Raw genomic sequence first — 19,134 nt, forward strand, 5'->3', positions numbered from 1 at the left:
TAATTAATTAAAATAAAAGATAAAAAATAAAAAATAAAATAAAATAAAATAAAATAAAACAATAAAATTAGATCACAGTATACAGCTACAAGGTAAAATAAATAATAATAATAAATTATATAAAATACAATTATATAAAAAATTAAATATATAAATACATAAAATTAAAAGATAAAAAATAAATTATAAAAGAATATACAAATATATATATAAAAATATATATATATATATATATAAATATATAAAATTGAAAATTAAAAACTCATAAATAAAATAATAAATTAAAATAAATAAATAAATAAAATAAAACAATAAATTAATCATACAAAATTAGATCACAGCTACAAGATAAAATGAAATAAAATAAAACAATGAATTAAATGTACAAAATTTATCACATTACACAGCTACAAGATTAAAAATAAAAAATAAAATAAAATAAAAATATATATAAAAATAAAATTTAATAAAAATATATAAATAAATAAATCTAAAAATTAATGAATAAAATAAAGAATAAAATAATATATATATATATATATATATATATATATATATATATATATATATATATATATATATATATATATATATATATATAATAAAATAATGTAAAATAAAATAATGTAAAATAAAACAATGAATTAACTGTACAAAATTAAGATCACAGTATACAGCTACAAGGTGAAGTGAATAATAATTGTTGTAATAAAATATGCTGTCTCACTTCCTTATAGCCTTGTACCTTTTGTTAATTGTTCTCAGTGTCTCTTCAAGCTTCCCATTTAACTTTTTGTACCCAAAAGCCTCCATCTAAAACAGCCACCTATGAGTCACAGTTGGGGTCGGATGAGATCCTCACTGCTTTTACAAGGCACAGAGGAAGGCTCCCAGCTCCGCCAGCTCATTAAAAACACAACATGCCCACATGAACCCATAATAACACAGATCATCATACTCCTTCAAACACACTCTTTACCTCAGGCAGGCCACAAGATGAAATGAAGAAAAAAAAATCAAAATCCCAAGAGCCCAATACAGTAATATAATCATAATGAGACTGGTGGTTTATTTTCCAAACAACATTATTTTCGTCCTTCGAAGATCTTGACTCTGTCAAGTCATTACTAAACCACCATGCTATAAATAACCAAAAAAACACCCAGCAAGCCTCTCTACAGCTATGAGGCACGTCTTTGTTCCCTCTCATTTATCCATTATTGTCGAGGATTTATAACATCCGCTTATTCTGCCATGTGAACAGACTGTTGAAAACTCAGCAGAGATAAAGATGAATAATGTAGCAGATAAAACCAATACATTCATGAAAACAAGTTGATCTTTTGTCTTAAATTCACACGAATAGGAACATTAACACAAAGGCATCCTCACACACATTGCTTGCCAGATGAGAGCATTAATTCTGGAATCTAGAGGGTCTGGCTCTGTCAGTATCTTCTATAATCCTTGGTTTTGGACACTCAGCCTCTACAGAAATCTTCCTCTCTCCAGTAGTGTTTTATACACATATACAATCACACCCACACACACTCTCACACATCCCAGATCATGCCTACCTCTTGTGTTGGTTGCCATGTCCGCCACCTTCTGAAAGGCATCCAGAAATGCCACTGCTGCTAAAACCGTGGTTCTGAAATAAAGCAATGGGATAAATTGATGACGATGTCTTTTCTCAGCATTCAATAAAACCTTCCTCACGTGACAGGTGCGGATGTGAGCCGGAGACTGAACTTACCGGAGTTGAGAGTGCAGCTTGGTGGCCTTGGCACTGAAGTCTTCCCAGACAGGATATGAACACTGCAAAAGAACAAAGACACAAGGTGATACTTTGTGTAAGTATGAATTCAATGTACAAAGAAGAAAATGTATCATTTTTTAGGTTCAGTGCACTGTTTGTACACTACTGTTCAAAATGTAGAAGCAGTGGGATTTTTTAATGTCATGTAAAATAGTAATATTACTGTAATTTCAATCAGTTTTCCATTTTAATATATCTGTGATGACAAAGCTGAATTTTCAAAATCCAGTCTTCAGTGTCACATGATCCGAAACATTTTCATATCATTCTTTATTCAGCATCATAATCAGGGTTGAAAACAGTTGAAAACAAGTGCTGCTTTATATTTTTTGTTGTTTAAATAGAGACCTTTTGTAACATGATAAATGTCTTTATTGTCACTTTTGATCAATTTAATGTGCCACTGCTGAAAAAAATATATATTTCTTTCAAAAAAATACATTTAGTTGAAGTCAAAAGTTTACATAAAACTTGCAGAATCTGCAAAATGTTACTTATTTTACCAAAATAAGAGGGATCATACAAAATGTATGTTATTTTTTATTTAGTACTGGCCTGAATAAGATATAAAAGACGTTTACATATAGGCCATAAAAGAAAATAATAGTTGAATTTATAAAAAATGACCCTGTTCAAAAGTTTACATACGTTTACTTCTTAATACTGTGTTGTTATCCACAGCTGTTTTTTTTTTTTGTTTTTTTTGTGATAGTTGTTAATGAGTCCCTTGTTTGTCCTGAACAGTTAAACTGCCCGCTGTTCTTCAAATTCTTTGGTTTTTCAGCATTTTTGTGTATTTGAACTCTTTCCAACAATGACTGTATGATTTTGAGATCCATCTTTTTACTTTTTAACTAATTTAACTAATTTTGTCTTCTGGGAAACATGTAAGTATCTTTCATAGCTTCTGAAGGGCAGTACTAAATGACAAAAAAAAAAAAGATATTTAGGCAAAATAAGATAAATGTACACATCTTCATTCTGTTCAAAAGTTTTCACCTCCAGCTCTTAATGCATTGAGTTTCCTTCTGAAGCATCAGTCCCTCAGTTGTCCTCAGTGTGAAAAGATGGATCTCAAAATCATACAATCATTGTTGGAAAGGGTTCAAAATACACAAAAATGCTGAAAAATCACAGAATTTGTGGGACCTGAAGAATTTTTCTGAAGAACAGCAGGCAGTTAAACTATCACTAAAAAAATAAAAACACAGATGTGGATCATTCATGTACACAATATTAAAAATCAAGTGAATGTAAACTTTTTGTAAACGGGGTCATTTTTTAAATTCAACTATTATTTTCTTTTGTGAACTGTATGTAAAAGCCTTTTATCAGAAATATTGTATTCAGGTCAGTACTAAATATAAAAAAACATGCATTTTTTATGATCCCTCTTATTTTGGTAAAATAATTAAGCAAGGTGTATGTAAACTTTTGACTTAAACTGTATATGTATAATTGTGCCATCAGTATTCCTAATGAAAGCAAATGTATGTACTCTCTATACCGTGCATCAGTATAAATAAATATAAAGGTCAATGTGAATTTAATCAAGTATGTATACTCATTGCAGCAGGATGTTAGCTATAGATAAAAAACTGTAGTCATGTGGGCATTTACATACATAATGTGTGTCTGTGTATCTATATGGATATAATAATTTGAGGGGATGTGGTTTGTCCTGGGGCAGGAATAGGAGTGTCGTCCGGCGATAAGGGGACGAGCCATGTACATTTCTGCCCAGTTGCCACGGAAACGCAGCAGACGAAGTATTCTGTGTGAAGTCTGCTTTCCAACAGGCCACGGGCTAAATGCAATATCACAGGAGCCGAGCAGAAACTAACAAGCATGACGACTAGTACACACAATCTCGTGACTGTCATCCTAAACCATAATGGTGTTTTTTCTCTCGTAAAATCACTTCAATAATGATCCCACTTCAAAAACGTTCTGATAATACATTTTATTCTTAAATTGTTGAAACTTAGCACTAATTTAGTTAAAACATTTTGCTAAATTTTGCAAATCATCATCATATAAACAAAACTTGGTATCTGGTATGGTTACTTGACCTAAAAATGAGCTTCATGCTGTAACATCTACACATCTACTTTAATTTTATATAATAGGTTACACCAACAAAACTATATTTAAGGGTAAGATCAGATAGAAACAGTTCTTTCAAGAAGCAACTTTAACAAAATTACTATTTTTCATATTGTGGTATGAAGTTGATATTGTAATCAACTCCCAAAATATTAGCAAAAGTTATCAAGTATCATCATGTTACTTCAATGTAAAGTATGTTTTTTTTTAGTTAAAGGGATAGTTCACACAAAAATGAAAATTATGTCATTAATTACTCATCCACTTGATGTTCCAAACCTGTAAGACATCTTCAGAACACAAATTAAGATATTTCTGATGAAATCCGAGACCTTTCTGACCCTGCATAGACAGCAACACAACTGATACATTCAAGGCTCAGAAAGGTAGTATGGACATCTTTGAAATAATTCATGTGACATCTTCGGTTCAACCGTATTGTTATGAAGCTACAAGCAAAGAACACGACTTTGTTTAACAATTTCTTCTCTTCAGTGTCAGATTTCGACAGCAAGGATGACTTGCAGTTTTTCACCCAGCCTTACTTATTTGAACCAGAATACACAGACAATGAAATAAGAGAAATGACTGATAAAAAGAAAATAAATAATTTAATAAAGTTATTATTTTTGTTTCCTTTACGCGCAATAGCTTCGTAAAATTACGGTTGAACCACTAATATCACATTGACTATTTTAACGATGTCCTTACTACCTTTCTGGGCATTTAACATTTCAGTTGCATTGCTGTCTATGCAGGTTCAGAAAGCTCTCATATTTCCTCAAAAATATCTTAATTTGTCTTCCCAAGACGAATGAAGGTCTTATGGATTTGGAACGACGTGATGGTGAGTAATTAATGACAGAGATTTCAATTTTGAGTGAACTATCCCTTATTATCTCATATTGTGATCTCACTATCACTGTTGCATCTTTATATCCAGCTCTATATTTACAGTATCTCCATGTACCTGAGACACTGCTGGTGAAGCAGCTTCTGGCCACAGCTGTCTTTGTTAGAATCTTAAGACCGCTAAGCTCAGTTGAGCTTTGAGCAGGGCAGATTCAAACCGCTGTGTGTCAAGGGGTGAAATTAGCCGCACTTCAGAGCATAGCTGGAGGTCAAGATTGTGCTCAGCAACTGGAAAAAGACCCCTCCCCTTCCTTGTACACCCACACATTACCCAAATACCCCCCTGTGCCATCTCTCACCTTGCCCCACAGTCAAAAGAAGCAAGACTGATTTTGAGATTCAGAGAAAGGGAACTGACAAAATACATGGCCTAAAGTGCTGTTTGGAGTATTCTCGTAGCTTCATAAAATTACGGCTGAACCATTGATGTCACATTGAGTACGCTTACATGGACAACAATATTCCGATTTTAATGAGATTAAGACAATACTCTGATTAAGAAGTAACCATGTAAACTGAGATTTTTGATGAATTTAATCAGACTAAAGTCATAATTGGAGTAAACACAAATCGAATTAAGACAGGTGGAGTATTCCTATTTTAGTCGCATTATGGAAGACATGTACACACCTTAATCACACTATTTGTGTAGGACTTTTCGCCACATTTTGCGACAGGATACACACTAATGCAGCGTTCCAGGCAGGTTTTTGAGCTCGTAAATCACGTCTTCAAACCAGGACTCAGGACTTTAGCGTTCCAGGCAAGTCACGCCAAGCATTTATTATTTTTATATTATTAATAAGTTGATTGCAACGTTATATTGTCCTAAACTCTGTTTCTCCACCGTGTGCCACTTGTATAAACACCGCACCCCAGAGGCTTTATTGTTGTTTCGCGGGCTATGTCACGCCAGAACTCGGAACTGGGAGTGCGTCGATCTAGTACGAGTTCACGGGTGGGAATTCACGGGTTTGACTGCCTTTCCAGTGCACTTTCACGGGTAGAAGTTTGGAAAAACACGGGTAACGGGTTGCCTGGAACGCGGCATAACGCTCTCAGTTGGTCACACGTGCATAGCCTATATGCTTTGGTTTCATTTTTATTTATTTATTTTTTGCTACAACATGGGATTAATCAATGCTTATTGCTGATAAATTTGTTTGTCTGTTATCATAATTTATAGTTTTATGGAAACGTAGTTAACGTTCAACCCGTTCTTTTTCATTAGTATTATTTGTGATTTTAATTTTGTGAATGGGATTTCCGCTATTGGAATGTTTTAGGATGCTTTTCACTTTTACTTTCGAATTCATGAACTTGGTTTTGCCTACATATATAGGTTACACCTATCAATTTTAAGATTAAAACAAATTCTTAAAAGATGGATTTGTTATTTTTAATTAAACAGCCTAACAACAATAAAATAAAACTAGCTTATATAGCATTTATTAACAAAAACTAATAAGACGAGGCATGGACTCCATCGCATGCTGTGTTATATGCCGGCTACAGGGCACGCAAACACTGAACAATCAAATTAGTTGATGAAAAAATAATAAAAGAAAGCCTCCAAAGCGCAATGTGAGGTAAATGGCAAAGATAACAGGGTTTTCAAAATGAAAACAAACAAAAAAAGTAAAACTAAACTGGCTTTCGACTTGCGTGTGTTTTTTTTTTTTTTCCTTAAAACTGTCTGGCTCTGAAACGCTCGCTGTATGGAGCAGACGCTTTGGAGCAGCACAGCATGCACTCGCACAAATACGACCACGGCAAATTTTAACTCACACATTCTAAAAAAATTGTTGCATATGTCCAGAGCCACTTCAAGCTTTTGTAAAATTAAAACCGAAACATCCAAAAGTCTATAACGAAGATGAACTGATAGCGTCGCGTGTGGACGTAATGATGTGTGTCATTAATCGATCTATGTACTATAACATGTAAAACGGGAACATGAAAGGAATATACTAAAAGCAACTCATGTAAACACCTTAATCATATTATTGTCTTATTCAGAATAAGATCATTAATTAGATTACTGGTGTCCATGTAAACGTAGTCATTGACTATTTTAATGCTTTACTTACTACCGTCTGTGCCTTGAACGTGGTAGTTGTGTTGCTGTCTGTGCAGGGTCAGAAAGCTCTCGGATTGCATCAAAAATATCTTAATTTGTGTTCTGAAGATGAACAAAGGTTTAACGGGTTTATAACAACATGAGGGTAAGTAATTAATGACAGAATTTTTGTAAAAAAGAATGAAAGGAAAGGGTGAAGAGCAGTGCAGAACAAGTGCAGAAGGGCACAGTCACTGGTGACACTACAAAAGCTGCTACGCTGACAAAGATGAGCGTCTCTCCTTTGATCCAGCATCTCGTCCTGCTTGTTTGATGTCTGCTAATTTGCTCTGAAATCTGAACACGTTACTCCCTGGGGACCCTTGCACTGTTTGAAGTGCCCTAATCTGCTGCACGGGACTGAGGTTCATCATCTTCGGGGGGCTTGTGGGAGAGTGATAAGGCACAAGACCCACCCCCATCATCCATCCCCATACATTAGCATATTCGCAAGGCTAATCCAATAGCAGGCCGGCAACGATTCCAATTATGCAAATATTGTTAGCTGGCTCATTTTCACCAAAGTTATTTCCCATCTTTCCATCCCTTTCTTTATCCAATCTCTTTCTTGACTTGCCAAGTGATCCACAAACAATTGGATAAGTACCTCTCCCCACCATTTGAGATAAAACATGCTCAGATGGGCCCTGTAAAGGAAGCAGGCTATTTTCGGTTTTGCCAAACCAATTGGAAAAACGGCATTAAAGGTGAATTTTAATAAGGCCAAAAAAACAGCCAGGATCCTGGCAGATGATAAAAGTGAAGCCAGTTTATGCATTCCATAAGCAAGAGTGCACTATTGTGATGCTACAAAATCAGCCAACATTACCACAGCTGGCAGCTGCTGGAGGATTTAGCATTTGGGTCAGTGACAATTAGACAAAAGTATCCAATAAAAAAAGGAAACATATTTTACAAATCTAATGTATCTGCAGTACCAAACAATTGTTTTTCTCAACATCATTACAAATCTCTGAGAATCATTTGCAACGTAGGCTCTTTGGAAATACATTATATATATTTCTGCAAAACTGAAAAATCTACCAATATGTACCTATCACTGCAGTTTCCAGTTGAAATGAACACTAGAGGCAGTAAAAAACACAAAGTTTGATTTACAGGTACAGTGTTTTTATTATTAAAGCCCAATTTTCACACTGCCGCGAAACATGCAATATTGTACGTAATTATGATGTTTCGGAAATATAAATACAGACACGTATTTTGTGAATCAACTGCAGATGTACAGTAGGATGAACATCTGTATTGATCAGCCACTGGATTGTTGACTTTCATTAGCCTTAAATACATTCTGTCAGCCATTATCCCTGCTTCTGTTGCAGAGGTGTACAGGGCAAACAAACCCTGTGCCTTGATAATGTGATGAGGATTAAATTCAATTGATTATAATGATGGCCCTCGCAAAGGTCAGCTCAACGTGTTCAGAGAAATACTCCTTGCTCAATTTGAGCTCCATCATTGTCAGCGATTCTTAAGCAAATCCACTAACTCCTAAACTTCAAAACTACAGCATGTTTACTATGTAGTTCCTCTGAACCAGACTATAAAAGTGACATATCCAGAGACCAATAAATGTCTCTGAAATCACCAGAGAAGACTGATTTTCCTGCTATTGATCTGGCTTAACAAAGGAAGCCCTCTCTGGCATCGTTCTCGCTAATGGAATCCCACGAGGAGCCACTGCCTCAGAGCTTAAAGACACATTCTGTCAAAGTTCAACTGACTCATTTTCATTTACGCTCTGAAAATGAATAGCTCACTGCTGGTTTAATTTCTCTTTTCTCCCCCACTGCTTTCACTGGTGATTGCGGAAGACAAAAGCAGAGCTGCATTAGACTAATTTCATTTCTACAACTGAATCAATTCAAATGCAGAACAATGGCTCCAGTCATTAAACGATAATGGATTTTTATATTATAATTCATATACTTATCTAGAGTATCACTTTTGCAACTGAAGTCTGTTGTCAGTCTTTTCTTTTCTCTACCATGTCCAAGCTCAAGTGTTTGGTATACTGGTACCGTACGATTAATTTCTCTTAAAGCTTAATGCATTCTTAAGTTCTTAAGGTAGAACTGTGTTTTAACACAAACATGGCTCTAGAGGAGCAGTTCGTTTCTTTGCAACAATGACATCTTACAACAATGAGAAACTAAAGACTTGTTGAGGGCTACAGAGTCTGAAAGGTAGAATCATATAACTTTAATTAAATCAGAGATACTGGGAAGAGTCACATGACTGTAATAAGTGATCCTTGAGGACTAGGCACTGATCAGTAGCTCAGAAGTTCTTAAGAAGTTCTTAAGAGGGCCTCGTTGTTAATATTTTCATTAGCACTATGTGAGTTGTGATGGTTAAATGTAGGCTAAAAATATTTAATTGTTCTATTTTTAAAGGTGACATATCATGAAAATCTGACTTCCATGTTTAAGTGCTATAATCGGGTCCCCAGTGCATCTACCAACCCAGAAAATGTGAAAAATGTCAACCTATTAACTTTTGGTTTTGGTAAGCCTTTTTCTGCAAGCATGTAAAAAAACTAGCCGCTCAGATTTTACTCCCCCCGTGACATAGTAAGGGGATCTTATTATAATATTACCGCCCCTTATTCTGCACATTTCCACCCACATTGCCAACATTTTGTTTTTACAAGCTAACACAATGGCAAAAGATCCAGCCTCAGAGGAGACAAAAGAGCGGTGGATTTATTGATTTATTTACTGTATATTACGTTGCTGCCACACAGATCTAACATAAACATGCAATTTTTCCTGTTTACCTTTTACAGACATAACCAAATGTTTTAGTAACTTGTGTGTTTTTAACATAAACTTGTGTGTATTGACAGTTTAAGCGCAATAAGACTTGAAAGAGAACTTAGGGTGTGTTCACACTTGTAGTTCAGTTTGTTTGGTTCATTAGGTCTGGACCAAAAAGAAAAATGATACATTTGGTCCTGGTCCGCTTAGCATTCACACTGGCATTTTTGACAGCGAACCTAAAGATACCGAACCTAAAGGCATAGTGATACGTTCACAACCTGATTGGTTGGGTTGAATGATGTATATTTTGTAACGGAACTCACCAAACACTGAACCTCAGCGCCACTTTAAGTCGAATACACCTAATGCCGACTGCTGAACTAAGTGTGCTCAGTGTTGATTATATATGATTTTATTTTCACCACCTGTGAACTCACAAAGAGCTAAAAGAAACTTTACCTCCTCGTTGCTCCACTTTTGCCCTCTGCTCATTTTGTTTTATATACACTGCTTGCTCCCTTCATGTCGCATAGCTTTGAATCTTGTCATTACTTCCTGTTTTTGGTTCGTTTAGAAGTATTTGGTCCGTGTTGCATTCATATTTCATTCAAATCGAGGAACAGAGTTCCTTTGGAAGCGGACCGAGCTCCATCTTTTTAACGGTCTTGGTCCGCTTGTTTGTTGCACACCAGAGTTTGGATGGCAGCGTTCACACTTATTCAAAGTAACCACACTAACAGAGCAATCACAAACACCGTTGTAATCGAACCAAACATGACAAGTGTGAACACACCCTTAGTTTGTCACGTCTTTCTGCACACTTCACATGTGTGTTTTAGTTTAAACTTTTTTACGAAGTTTAAACTATGGTTTAAAACACATGATTTCAGTGTGATAGACATGATAATCTAAACCAAACAGATGTTTTGTTAGCGGAATATCTGAGGTACTAGCTGTAAAGACACAGCCCTATTCTGGAAAAGGGGGCGGGGAGCAGCAGCTCATTTGCATTTAAAGAGCCATGCACGAAAACAACGTGTTTCTGCATCCACTAAAAATAGCCATTTTCAAAATGATATAATAAATGATCTGTTTGAGTTTAAACTACACAGACACATTCTGGGGACACCTGAAACTTATTTTACATATTGTAAAAAGGGGTTAATAGGTCTTCTTTAACAAAGATGTTTATGGGGTTAAAGAGTTGCACAAAATGAAATGATATTGCTAACAGATTGGCTGTTGCGCATCACTTCTCTGACTTTTGGCAAATCACCAAGCTTGAATTATACTGCCAGACAGGCAGTAAATTGTTGTCAGATTGAACAGTGAGATTGTATGCTTCATAATTTATGAGCAAAGCAGCTTACTTATGCTAACATGCTAATACAAACAAATTATAACACTTGGATGACTTTTCAGCTGAATGGGATATGCTCTATTTGATTTTTTTTTTTCTTTCCTCGGCTATAACTAATGAAGGGTCTGTGACAGAACCTCTGAGACCTTGATATGCTCTTGATAAGACAATCTCTGCTGTGCTGTCACCTTCTCCACCTCTACAACCAGCAGATAAAGGGATGAATGGGGGAATGGAGGAATGCACGTATTTGGAGAACGGACATCAAGGGGCTAGTGGAAGCCGTGAAACGTGATTGGCTGTCCTGCTTCCGCTGGGCTCCTTTGAAGCGGCACTGATTGGCTTTGTGCCTTTGTGGGCAGAGGACAGAAACTGCCAGTGTGTTCAAAGCTGTCAGGCCCTCAATACAGTACACAGAAGTCTTTGGTGTGAACGGACGAATGAATGAATGAAAGAAAGATGGGGGCAAATCATCTCTATTTCTGACATTTACCACAGCAGCCTGAAACCATGCCCTAATGAATAATGGAAATCACTTAACATGATCGCTTTCTTTCTCATCCATTCACTGATATGAACACGTCTTTCCTCGAACTGCTCGTTTCCCTTTCCTTCATTTGCTTCCACAAATCCTCTTCTAATATGCAACCATTGGTAATTTCCATTCTTTTTTGTTTCCTCATAATAACATAACATAAGGTTGAGAGCTGTTAGGCACAGACAGAGACTGATTTGAGTGTATATAAACATATATCTTTCTAGCTCAAATCTGTTTGTTGTTTTCCTTCCTCACATCCAGTAAGGGTACTTAGTCTGATTGAAAGCTATATGACAGAAACCACTCAGAGACACTAGATGTTGTATATCCTCATCCTGTATGTAATTTAAAAGGAAGGGAGGTTATCGTGATTGACTACCAGTCAGAGAAATGGTGCAACTTTAATGACAGGGCTGTTATCAAGCTGAAAGGTACAGGTGCCTTTGTGTGCAACAATATCTGTCGAACTCTGGCTAGAGCTAGTGAGAAACACAATGAAGTATGTCTAGACTCTTTCATACCAATTCACGAACTTTCTAACTTCACTAATATGCTTGTACTTTGAAGTACAAATTTTCTCACTTTTAATCATTAAATGCATCCTTGCTAAATAAAAATCTACAGAGAACCATCTCTAGGGATCTTTGAACCCCTTGTTTTAAAGGCTACTTTCTGTTCAGAGCCATTTAAATGTATTTCCAATGTCAAGAACAGGTCTCAAGAGCAATATGTGCCTCTCCTGTCCCTTAATTCATACTGCATTTAAACCTTTCTGTTAACACCCCTGATCTTTAGCCATTAGGTTGCACCATGTGTGAAAGAAGGGGCTTTAAAAATGAAATGCAGTTTAGATTGACACACATTCAGCTGTGGGATCAGCTGAGCTTATATGGCAACCCAGATGGGGCTCAAACCCACAATCCTCAGCTCCAAATCTGATGCCCCACCAAGAGGCCACTGGGCTCATATGACAGTATTCCCAACAGCAAAGCTCCCCGCTTTGAACCTGAGCAGTAAAATGTTCATTTGACACATATTTCAGTGCTTAGCCATAGTCATCACGCTTTGGGAGATTTTCCTCATGTCAGCAGACATAAGAGATGAGATGAGTTTGACAGGCCAAACAAAGACGCAGTGAGTATTGCTGGAACGTTGCCAAGAAAATTCCTCCATCCAAAGCAACTTGATTCATCTTTAACAAGGCTAACAAGAGGCTGGTGAAAACACATGCTCATTTAGATGTTGCAAGCCTATTGTCTCAGGGCAGAGTTGAGTGGACACAGGGATTCTTAGATTCACTCTTTGACCAAGAACAATAACTATAAGGATAACTATATTAACATTCACACCAGTGCACAATAACCTATTGTAAGAATACAGCAATTATGTCATCTGCCATTTTAAAGCTCTTTAAATTGGGAGGATTCTGACTGGCAGTCAATGCTTTTGTCATTAATTAGCTGGAAAAATCATTCTGAATGTGATTCTAACAATGTTGTTACTGTTATAGTTGTGGTGTGGACTTCCCTATTCTCAAAGAATTAGAACAATTATTAAACTTTGAAGTTATAGTTATCATTACAGTTATTGTACTTGGTGTAAATACATCTTATGACAGGACAATAAAATGATTTTGGTTAACCTACATTCGTTTACCAGTAAGCCACATTTACAGCTGTTTCTTTAATCATGGTCACTTCTAGCTATGTAGATTCTCTCTAGTTTGTCTTATTTGTTCACTAATAATATCCAACAGTGGACATTTCTTTTATTTCTGAAACTAAATCATGAAAATTCACACTGCACTGCCATTTCTGCCACATCTTAAAGGAGAAGTCCCGTGTGATATTGACCTAAAGTGTGTTGAATCATGATACCGAGTGTGAACTTACCCTTCATAGCTCATCTCGGCTTGTCCACTGCAGTCCAAAATCTGGCGTTAGTTAGCCGATGCTAACAACAGGTTGTCAATGAGGGTGAATAGGGCATCGGACTAGCCATGTAAATAAATCACTGTTTTACACCATTTACGAGGCACAAAGTAGCGCCACACTTCATTGGTAGACTTCCAAGGGCCCTGACATTTAAAACGAGACATTAAGAACTTTGAAAAAGCACCGGTAGTTTATTTACAAGAAGATTTATACAGACACATTCCCCTTAGTAAAATTACCGGTCGCCGCCATCTTGAATTTAGTCACGATAAGTCGAGTGTCGAGCAGGAAGGAAACTACAACCTGATAAGTTGATAACCTGATAAGTTCCTTCCTGCTCGTCACTCGACTTATCGTGACTAGTCCGATGCCCTATTCACCCTCATTGACAACCTGTTGTTAGCATCGGCTAACTAACGCCAGATTTCAGACTGCAGTGGACAAGCCGAGATGAGCTATGAAGGGTAAGTTCACACTCGGTATCATGATTCAACACACTTTAGGTCAATATCACACCGGACTTCTCCTTTAAATTACATTTTGTTTTTATTCTGTGAAACGCCAGTACACTCTTAAAAATAAAGGTGCTCTAAAAGGTTCTTCACAGCGATGCCATAGAGGAACCATTTTTGGTTCCACAAAGAACCATTCAGTCAAAGGTTCTTTAAAGAACCATCTCTTTCTTACCTTTTTTAGAATCTGGTTTCTTTCGCCACAAAGAACCTTTTGTGAAACAGAAAGGCTCTTCAGATGTTGAAGGTTCTTTATGGAACCATTTAGACAAAAAGGTTCTTCTATAGCATTGTGAAGCACCTTTATTTTTAAGGGTGTAGTGGAAATGACATTTTAACAACCTGATCTAATGACGGAAACATACCTGTGGGAATTTTTTCACAAGACAGTGAAATACATAGCGGCATGTACGTTTCGTGACACATGAGTGACACTGAAAAAAGTGTTTTTACACCTACACCTAAAATTACCTGATAGTATGAACAAAAGCGAATGTGACGTAAAAACGCACTTTTAGCTGACGTTTTACCTTGTTTTTCATTCGTCGTGAGTCAAGGTTTCCGAATCCTAAGTCCAATTTCATGCCGCCTGAGTTACCGAGCAAGCTTGTTACATCCAGAAAATGAAACATATGGAGCTGTAATCATTACTGTGTACGAAAACGATTACAAGTGCTCGCTATTTTACCTCTAGTGTTCATTTCTGTTGGAAACCCCAGTGATACATACTTATTTGTATGTATTTTGCGTCTTGCGAAAAAATTCCCACAGGTACGTTTTAGTCATGAAATCAGATAGCATTTTAAACATTAAAATATCAGCTAATTTTCCTAGCTAACAAGTTTATATTTTCAAGCATAATTCATCTCAAGTCTTATCCCTGACAATTCATGCAAAATGATGATTTATATTTTTGTATGTATTTTCATATTTTAGCATCAGTTAAGCCACCTCAAAGAATTTTTATTGTGAAACAAATATAACTAAAAGACAAGGTTGAAATCAAATCAATTTTTTATTATTTCATTTAAATGCAATTTTAATAAAAATCCACCCAAAAGCACCCAAAGCCAATGAAACACCCTTATATCCCGTGATCCCAGTTCTATCCCCAGTCAAACATCCAAAGGATTTCTAAAGGCATAGCTTAGATTCAGTAGCCAGGCAGAATGAGATCTAGCCCGAGTGTGTGAGTCTATATGAGCATCTCTGCTCTACAGGCTGGTATGCACAACTCGGTGTGAGGCATGCAAATGTAAACAGAAGTGATATACAACAGGTCCAGCTGGCAAACAGACAACTGTGTGCTTGTGTCATCATCACATCGTCTAATGCTGGTGTCCCTCTCTCGCTTGCTTAGGGCCCTTTCACCTAAAGAAGGGGGGTAAGAATGTGAACCTAAATATGACAGCCCACCCCACTCCTCAACCCTTTCCATCTCATTTCTCCTTCCCCCTCCCTTCAAATCCGATCATCCTCCCCCCATGATTCAGAGCCATACTCATAACAACCCTTTTACAACAATGCCCTCCCAAGAACCAGACACAAAAACACACGTACAGTTCTGCATAGAAATCAAACCGATGTCGATTTTGAAATTGAACTGATGTTCACATTCCACTGTGGAGTTAAATAGAGTCATATGTGACCCTGGACCAAAAAACAAGACATAAGGGTCAATTTTTTGTAACTGAGATGTATATGCCATCTGAAAGCTGAATAAATAAGCTTTTCATTGATGTATGGTTTGGTAGGATAGGACAATATTTTGCCGAGATGCAACTATTTAAAAATCTGAGGGTGCAAAAAAATCTAAATATTGAGAAAATCGCATCAAAATCTAGATCAAGTTTTGATGTATTTACGGTAGGAAGTTTACAAGGTGTCTTCATGGAACATGATCTTTACTTAATATCCTAATGATTTTTGGCATAAAAGAAAAATCGATCATTTTGACAAGTACAATGTATTTTTGGCTATTGCTACAAATATACCCATGCTACTTAAGACTGGTCTTGTGGTTGAGGGTCACATATATGGCGTTTTATTCCTTCCTGTTCTTTTTTGCCAGGAAACAAATAATCATTCATGTACAGTTCAATTTTTCCCACAGAGGCATCCTTCAGATCTGCTGGGTGATGAAGAGCGCTACAAGAACAGTACGCTGAATCTATACTTTATTGATTCCGTTGGGGAATTTGAGTTCCTTGTTTATTCCTCTACTGTTGGAATCTCAGAGAAGGAACAAAGAAGCTCCAACTGACATTTGGGTGATGAGACACATATGACAAGTGAGCTGGCAATACCCACAGGCTACCCACAACCCACAAACAAAGACACGCAAAGGCAGAAGCACAGAGAAGACAGTAATAGACTTTCACAATCTTGGCTCTTGAACAATAACTTCATTTTCAGATTCACTGATGAATAAAAAGCCAGCACTTTCTTTGAGCAATCATCATCCAATATCTGAACTTAACTGTCTTTTCAATCCTCAGCTGCTTTCCTAGCAACATCAGAGGATGGCGAGTGCAAACCGCATGTCTGCATTGCATCCACGTGGAAAAGTGGTCCAATCACAGAGCGAGCCTGAGCGAGACCAGGAACGGCGCAGCACCTGAATCAACCTACATCTTAAAGGTGAAGCCTGGCTGTGGGTCTCTCAGGGCACTGCTCATTCATGACTGAACTATGCCAGACAAAAAAAAAATGAAGAGCTTTGAGGCAAACATCATCGACCTCATGCACCAATGCCACTGTCTGCTCAATATCTTTCATCAGACATGTCGGCATGATAGCTGACCCATATTTTGCAATCCCCCATTTAACAGCAGAGAAGCAAATGGGACCATGAGCGTGCTGGAGAAGCAAGAGTTAAATTATGAATGAGAAGAGAATATCTGTGATGCAGATTCTGAGGTGTTCGCATCTTTTTGTCAGTATAGTAAAAACACAGTGATATTAACAAGCAGCTTGAAGGCTTCTCTACAGAGAAGTCATGTGGTCACTATTGGGTTTCACTGGCCAGAGCGTCAGATGCATGGACATGCAATGGAGTGAGTCCCGAAACCCGGTCAACAGACATTCAGAACGACTGTGCGTCCTTCTCACGATGTGGTTAAAATATTAAACACGACAGAAGATCAATAATGTGTTTTCAGGCGAGCGGGGCCGCTCTTTTACGCTCATAGACCCAATGATATAACGGAACGCTGCAATCCGTCAGACAGACGCAACAAATCTCACGGTGTTTGACACGGAATGGCGAACGGCCGCATCTGCTTAATCAGCAGCGGTTTAGTCTGTTTCCTATTGTGTGAGTGAAACCCCCTCCATTTCCCCTCTACATGCACAACATTCTCGTGTGGATGCAGTGTATTCAGCCGCACCGGCATTAGGGCGAACCGTGTCGACTTGAACGACACACAACATGCCTTCATAATCTAATGTAGCCCTTTAACATATAGGCCTGTATGTATGCATGAATGCATGTACATTCAATGCATATATGCATCTGTCTGTCTATCTATCTATCTATCTATCTATCTTCTGGGAGGATAATGAATGTCATAGCGCTCTGTCATTTCGGTCTAACATGAGTAAGCGATTGCATATTGCATGGTTATTTGCTCAAAGCCACTTTAGTGATAACGGGTTTGAGAGCTTCTCCATCTGCATGCTAGTCACGCTCTTGAAGAATATACGGTTACATGTGTTTAAAGCATCGTGTCAAACCTCTCACCTTCATATCATTGACAATCGCCTGGAATAATCCACCAAGCGCCCCGCACTCCTTCTCCACCGACTCCACGTTTATATTATCCATCTTTAGTGAATAGAGATCAGAAAATTCCTTGTGTGAAATTACTTCCACAATATCCCGACAAGACGCGTCTTGAAGAGCTAAAAGCAAGAGAGAGGTTTGTGGGTAAGAGCTAGATTTCAGCAGAAATCGCTGTGTCTTCAGCTGTCGGTTTGCTGCCCAAAGGGTTGAGGCAGATGATGGGGAGAGACGAGAGAGAGGTGGGTTACTCTCTCTCTCTCTCCTCGGCTCCGGTTCTACTCTCCGCGGTTGGTGGAGGTTAGGCTCGTGGATGGCCCCGCAATAGTCACGGTCATCTTCGGACAACGGTGCGGAATCGAGCTGAATGGATGTGAGAAGCGGAGTATGTGTGTGTGTAGACCGGTGTGTCGGTGCGCCACCCGCCCGGCAGAGACTGGTGAGTGAGTGAGTGAGTGAGTGAACTGAGCAGCAGCGGCGCAGCGCGAAAGGGCCAGTAACTCGATCCATGCGAATCGTATTGGGCAGAACAGTTTCTCTTGTCACATGGAGGCCAGAGGGAGGAGAGATGGGACACAAACACACAGACCGATATGCGAGTTATTCAATCTGTACAGTCTGAATCTGAAAGTCTGGAAGACAGATATTTCCAAACGAGATCTTATCACTACCAGTCAAAGGTTTTTAATGTTTTTTTTAAGAAGTCTCTTCTGCGCACCAAGCCTGCATTGATTTGATCCACAGTACAGCAAAAACAGTAAATATATTAATATATTAAAAAACTTCATGTGATTTCAAAGCTGAATTTTTAGCACCATTACTCCAGATAATAAAGGTATTAATTTGTTTAATTTAGTCTCAAAACAAAATTATACTGACTCCAAGCTTTTGAATGGCATGTTTCAAAAGCTTTTTATTTCAGATAAATGCTGATCTTTGGGTCTTTCTATTCATCAAAGAATCCTGAAATGTACTCAACTATTTAAATATTAAAAGCAATAATAATAAAATGTTTCTTGAACAGCAAATCAGCATATTAGAATGATTTTTGAAGGATCATGTGACACTGAAGACTGGAGTAATGATGCTGAAAATGTTGCTTTGATCACAGGAATAAATTACATTTTAAAATATATTCAGAAGCGAATTATTTAAAAAAAAAAAAAAAAACATTAAAAATCTTACTGGTTTGGGACTTTGAAGACTTCCATTGTATGGGGGGAAAAATATCTCAAAATATCCTCTTGTATGTTCCACAGATGAAGTCATT

General features: G+C 37.3%; 1 protein-coding gene across 1 annotated transcript in view; it reads right to left on the reverse strand.

Moving 5' to 3' along the window:
- Positions 1-17,909, reverse strand: part of mtss1lb (MTSS I-BAR domain containing 2b) — a 79,620-nt gene extending 61,711 nt beyond the window's left edge. Inside the window, exons 1-3 of the mRNA XM_073836951.1 lie at positions 17,826-17,909; positions 1,757-1,818; positions 1,578-1,651 (exon numbers count right to left, since the gene is read on the reverse strand). Coding sequence (XP_073693052.1) covers positions 1,578-1,651; positions 1,757-1,818; positions 17,826-17,909 — 220 coding nt within the window. The remainder of the gene's footprint in view (positions 1-1,577; positions 1,652-1,756; positions 1,819-17,825) is intronic.
- Between the last annotated feature and the right edge of the window lie 1,225 nt (positions 17,910-19,134).

This window comes from Garra rufa, chromosome 3 (assembly GCF_049309525.1).
Source record: "Garra rufa chromosome 3, GarRuf1.0, whole genome shotgun sequence".
Taxonomy (NCBI): Eukaryota; Metazoa; Chordata; class Actinopteri; order Cypriniformes; family Cyprinidae; genus Garra; species Garra rufa.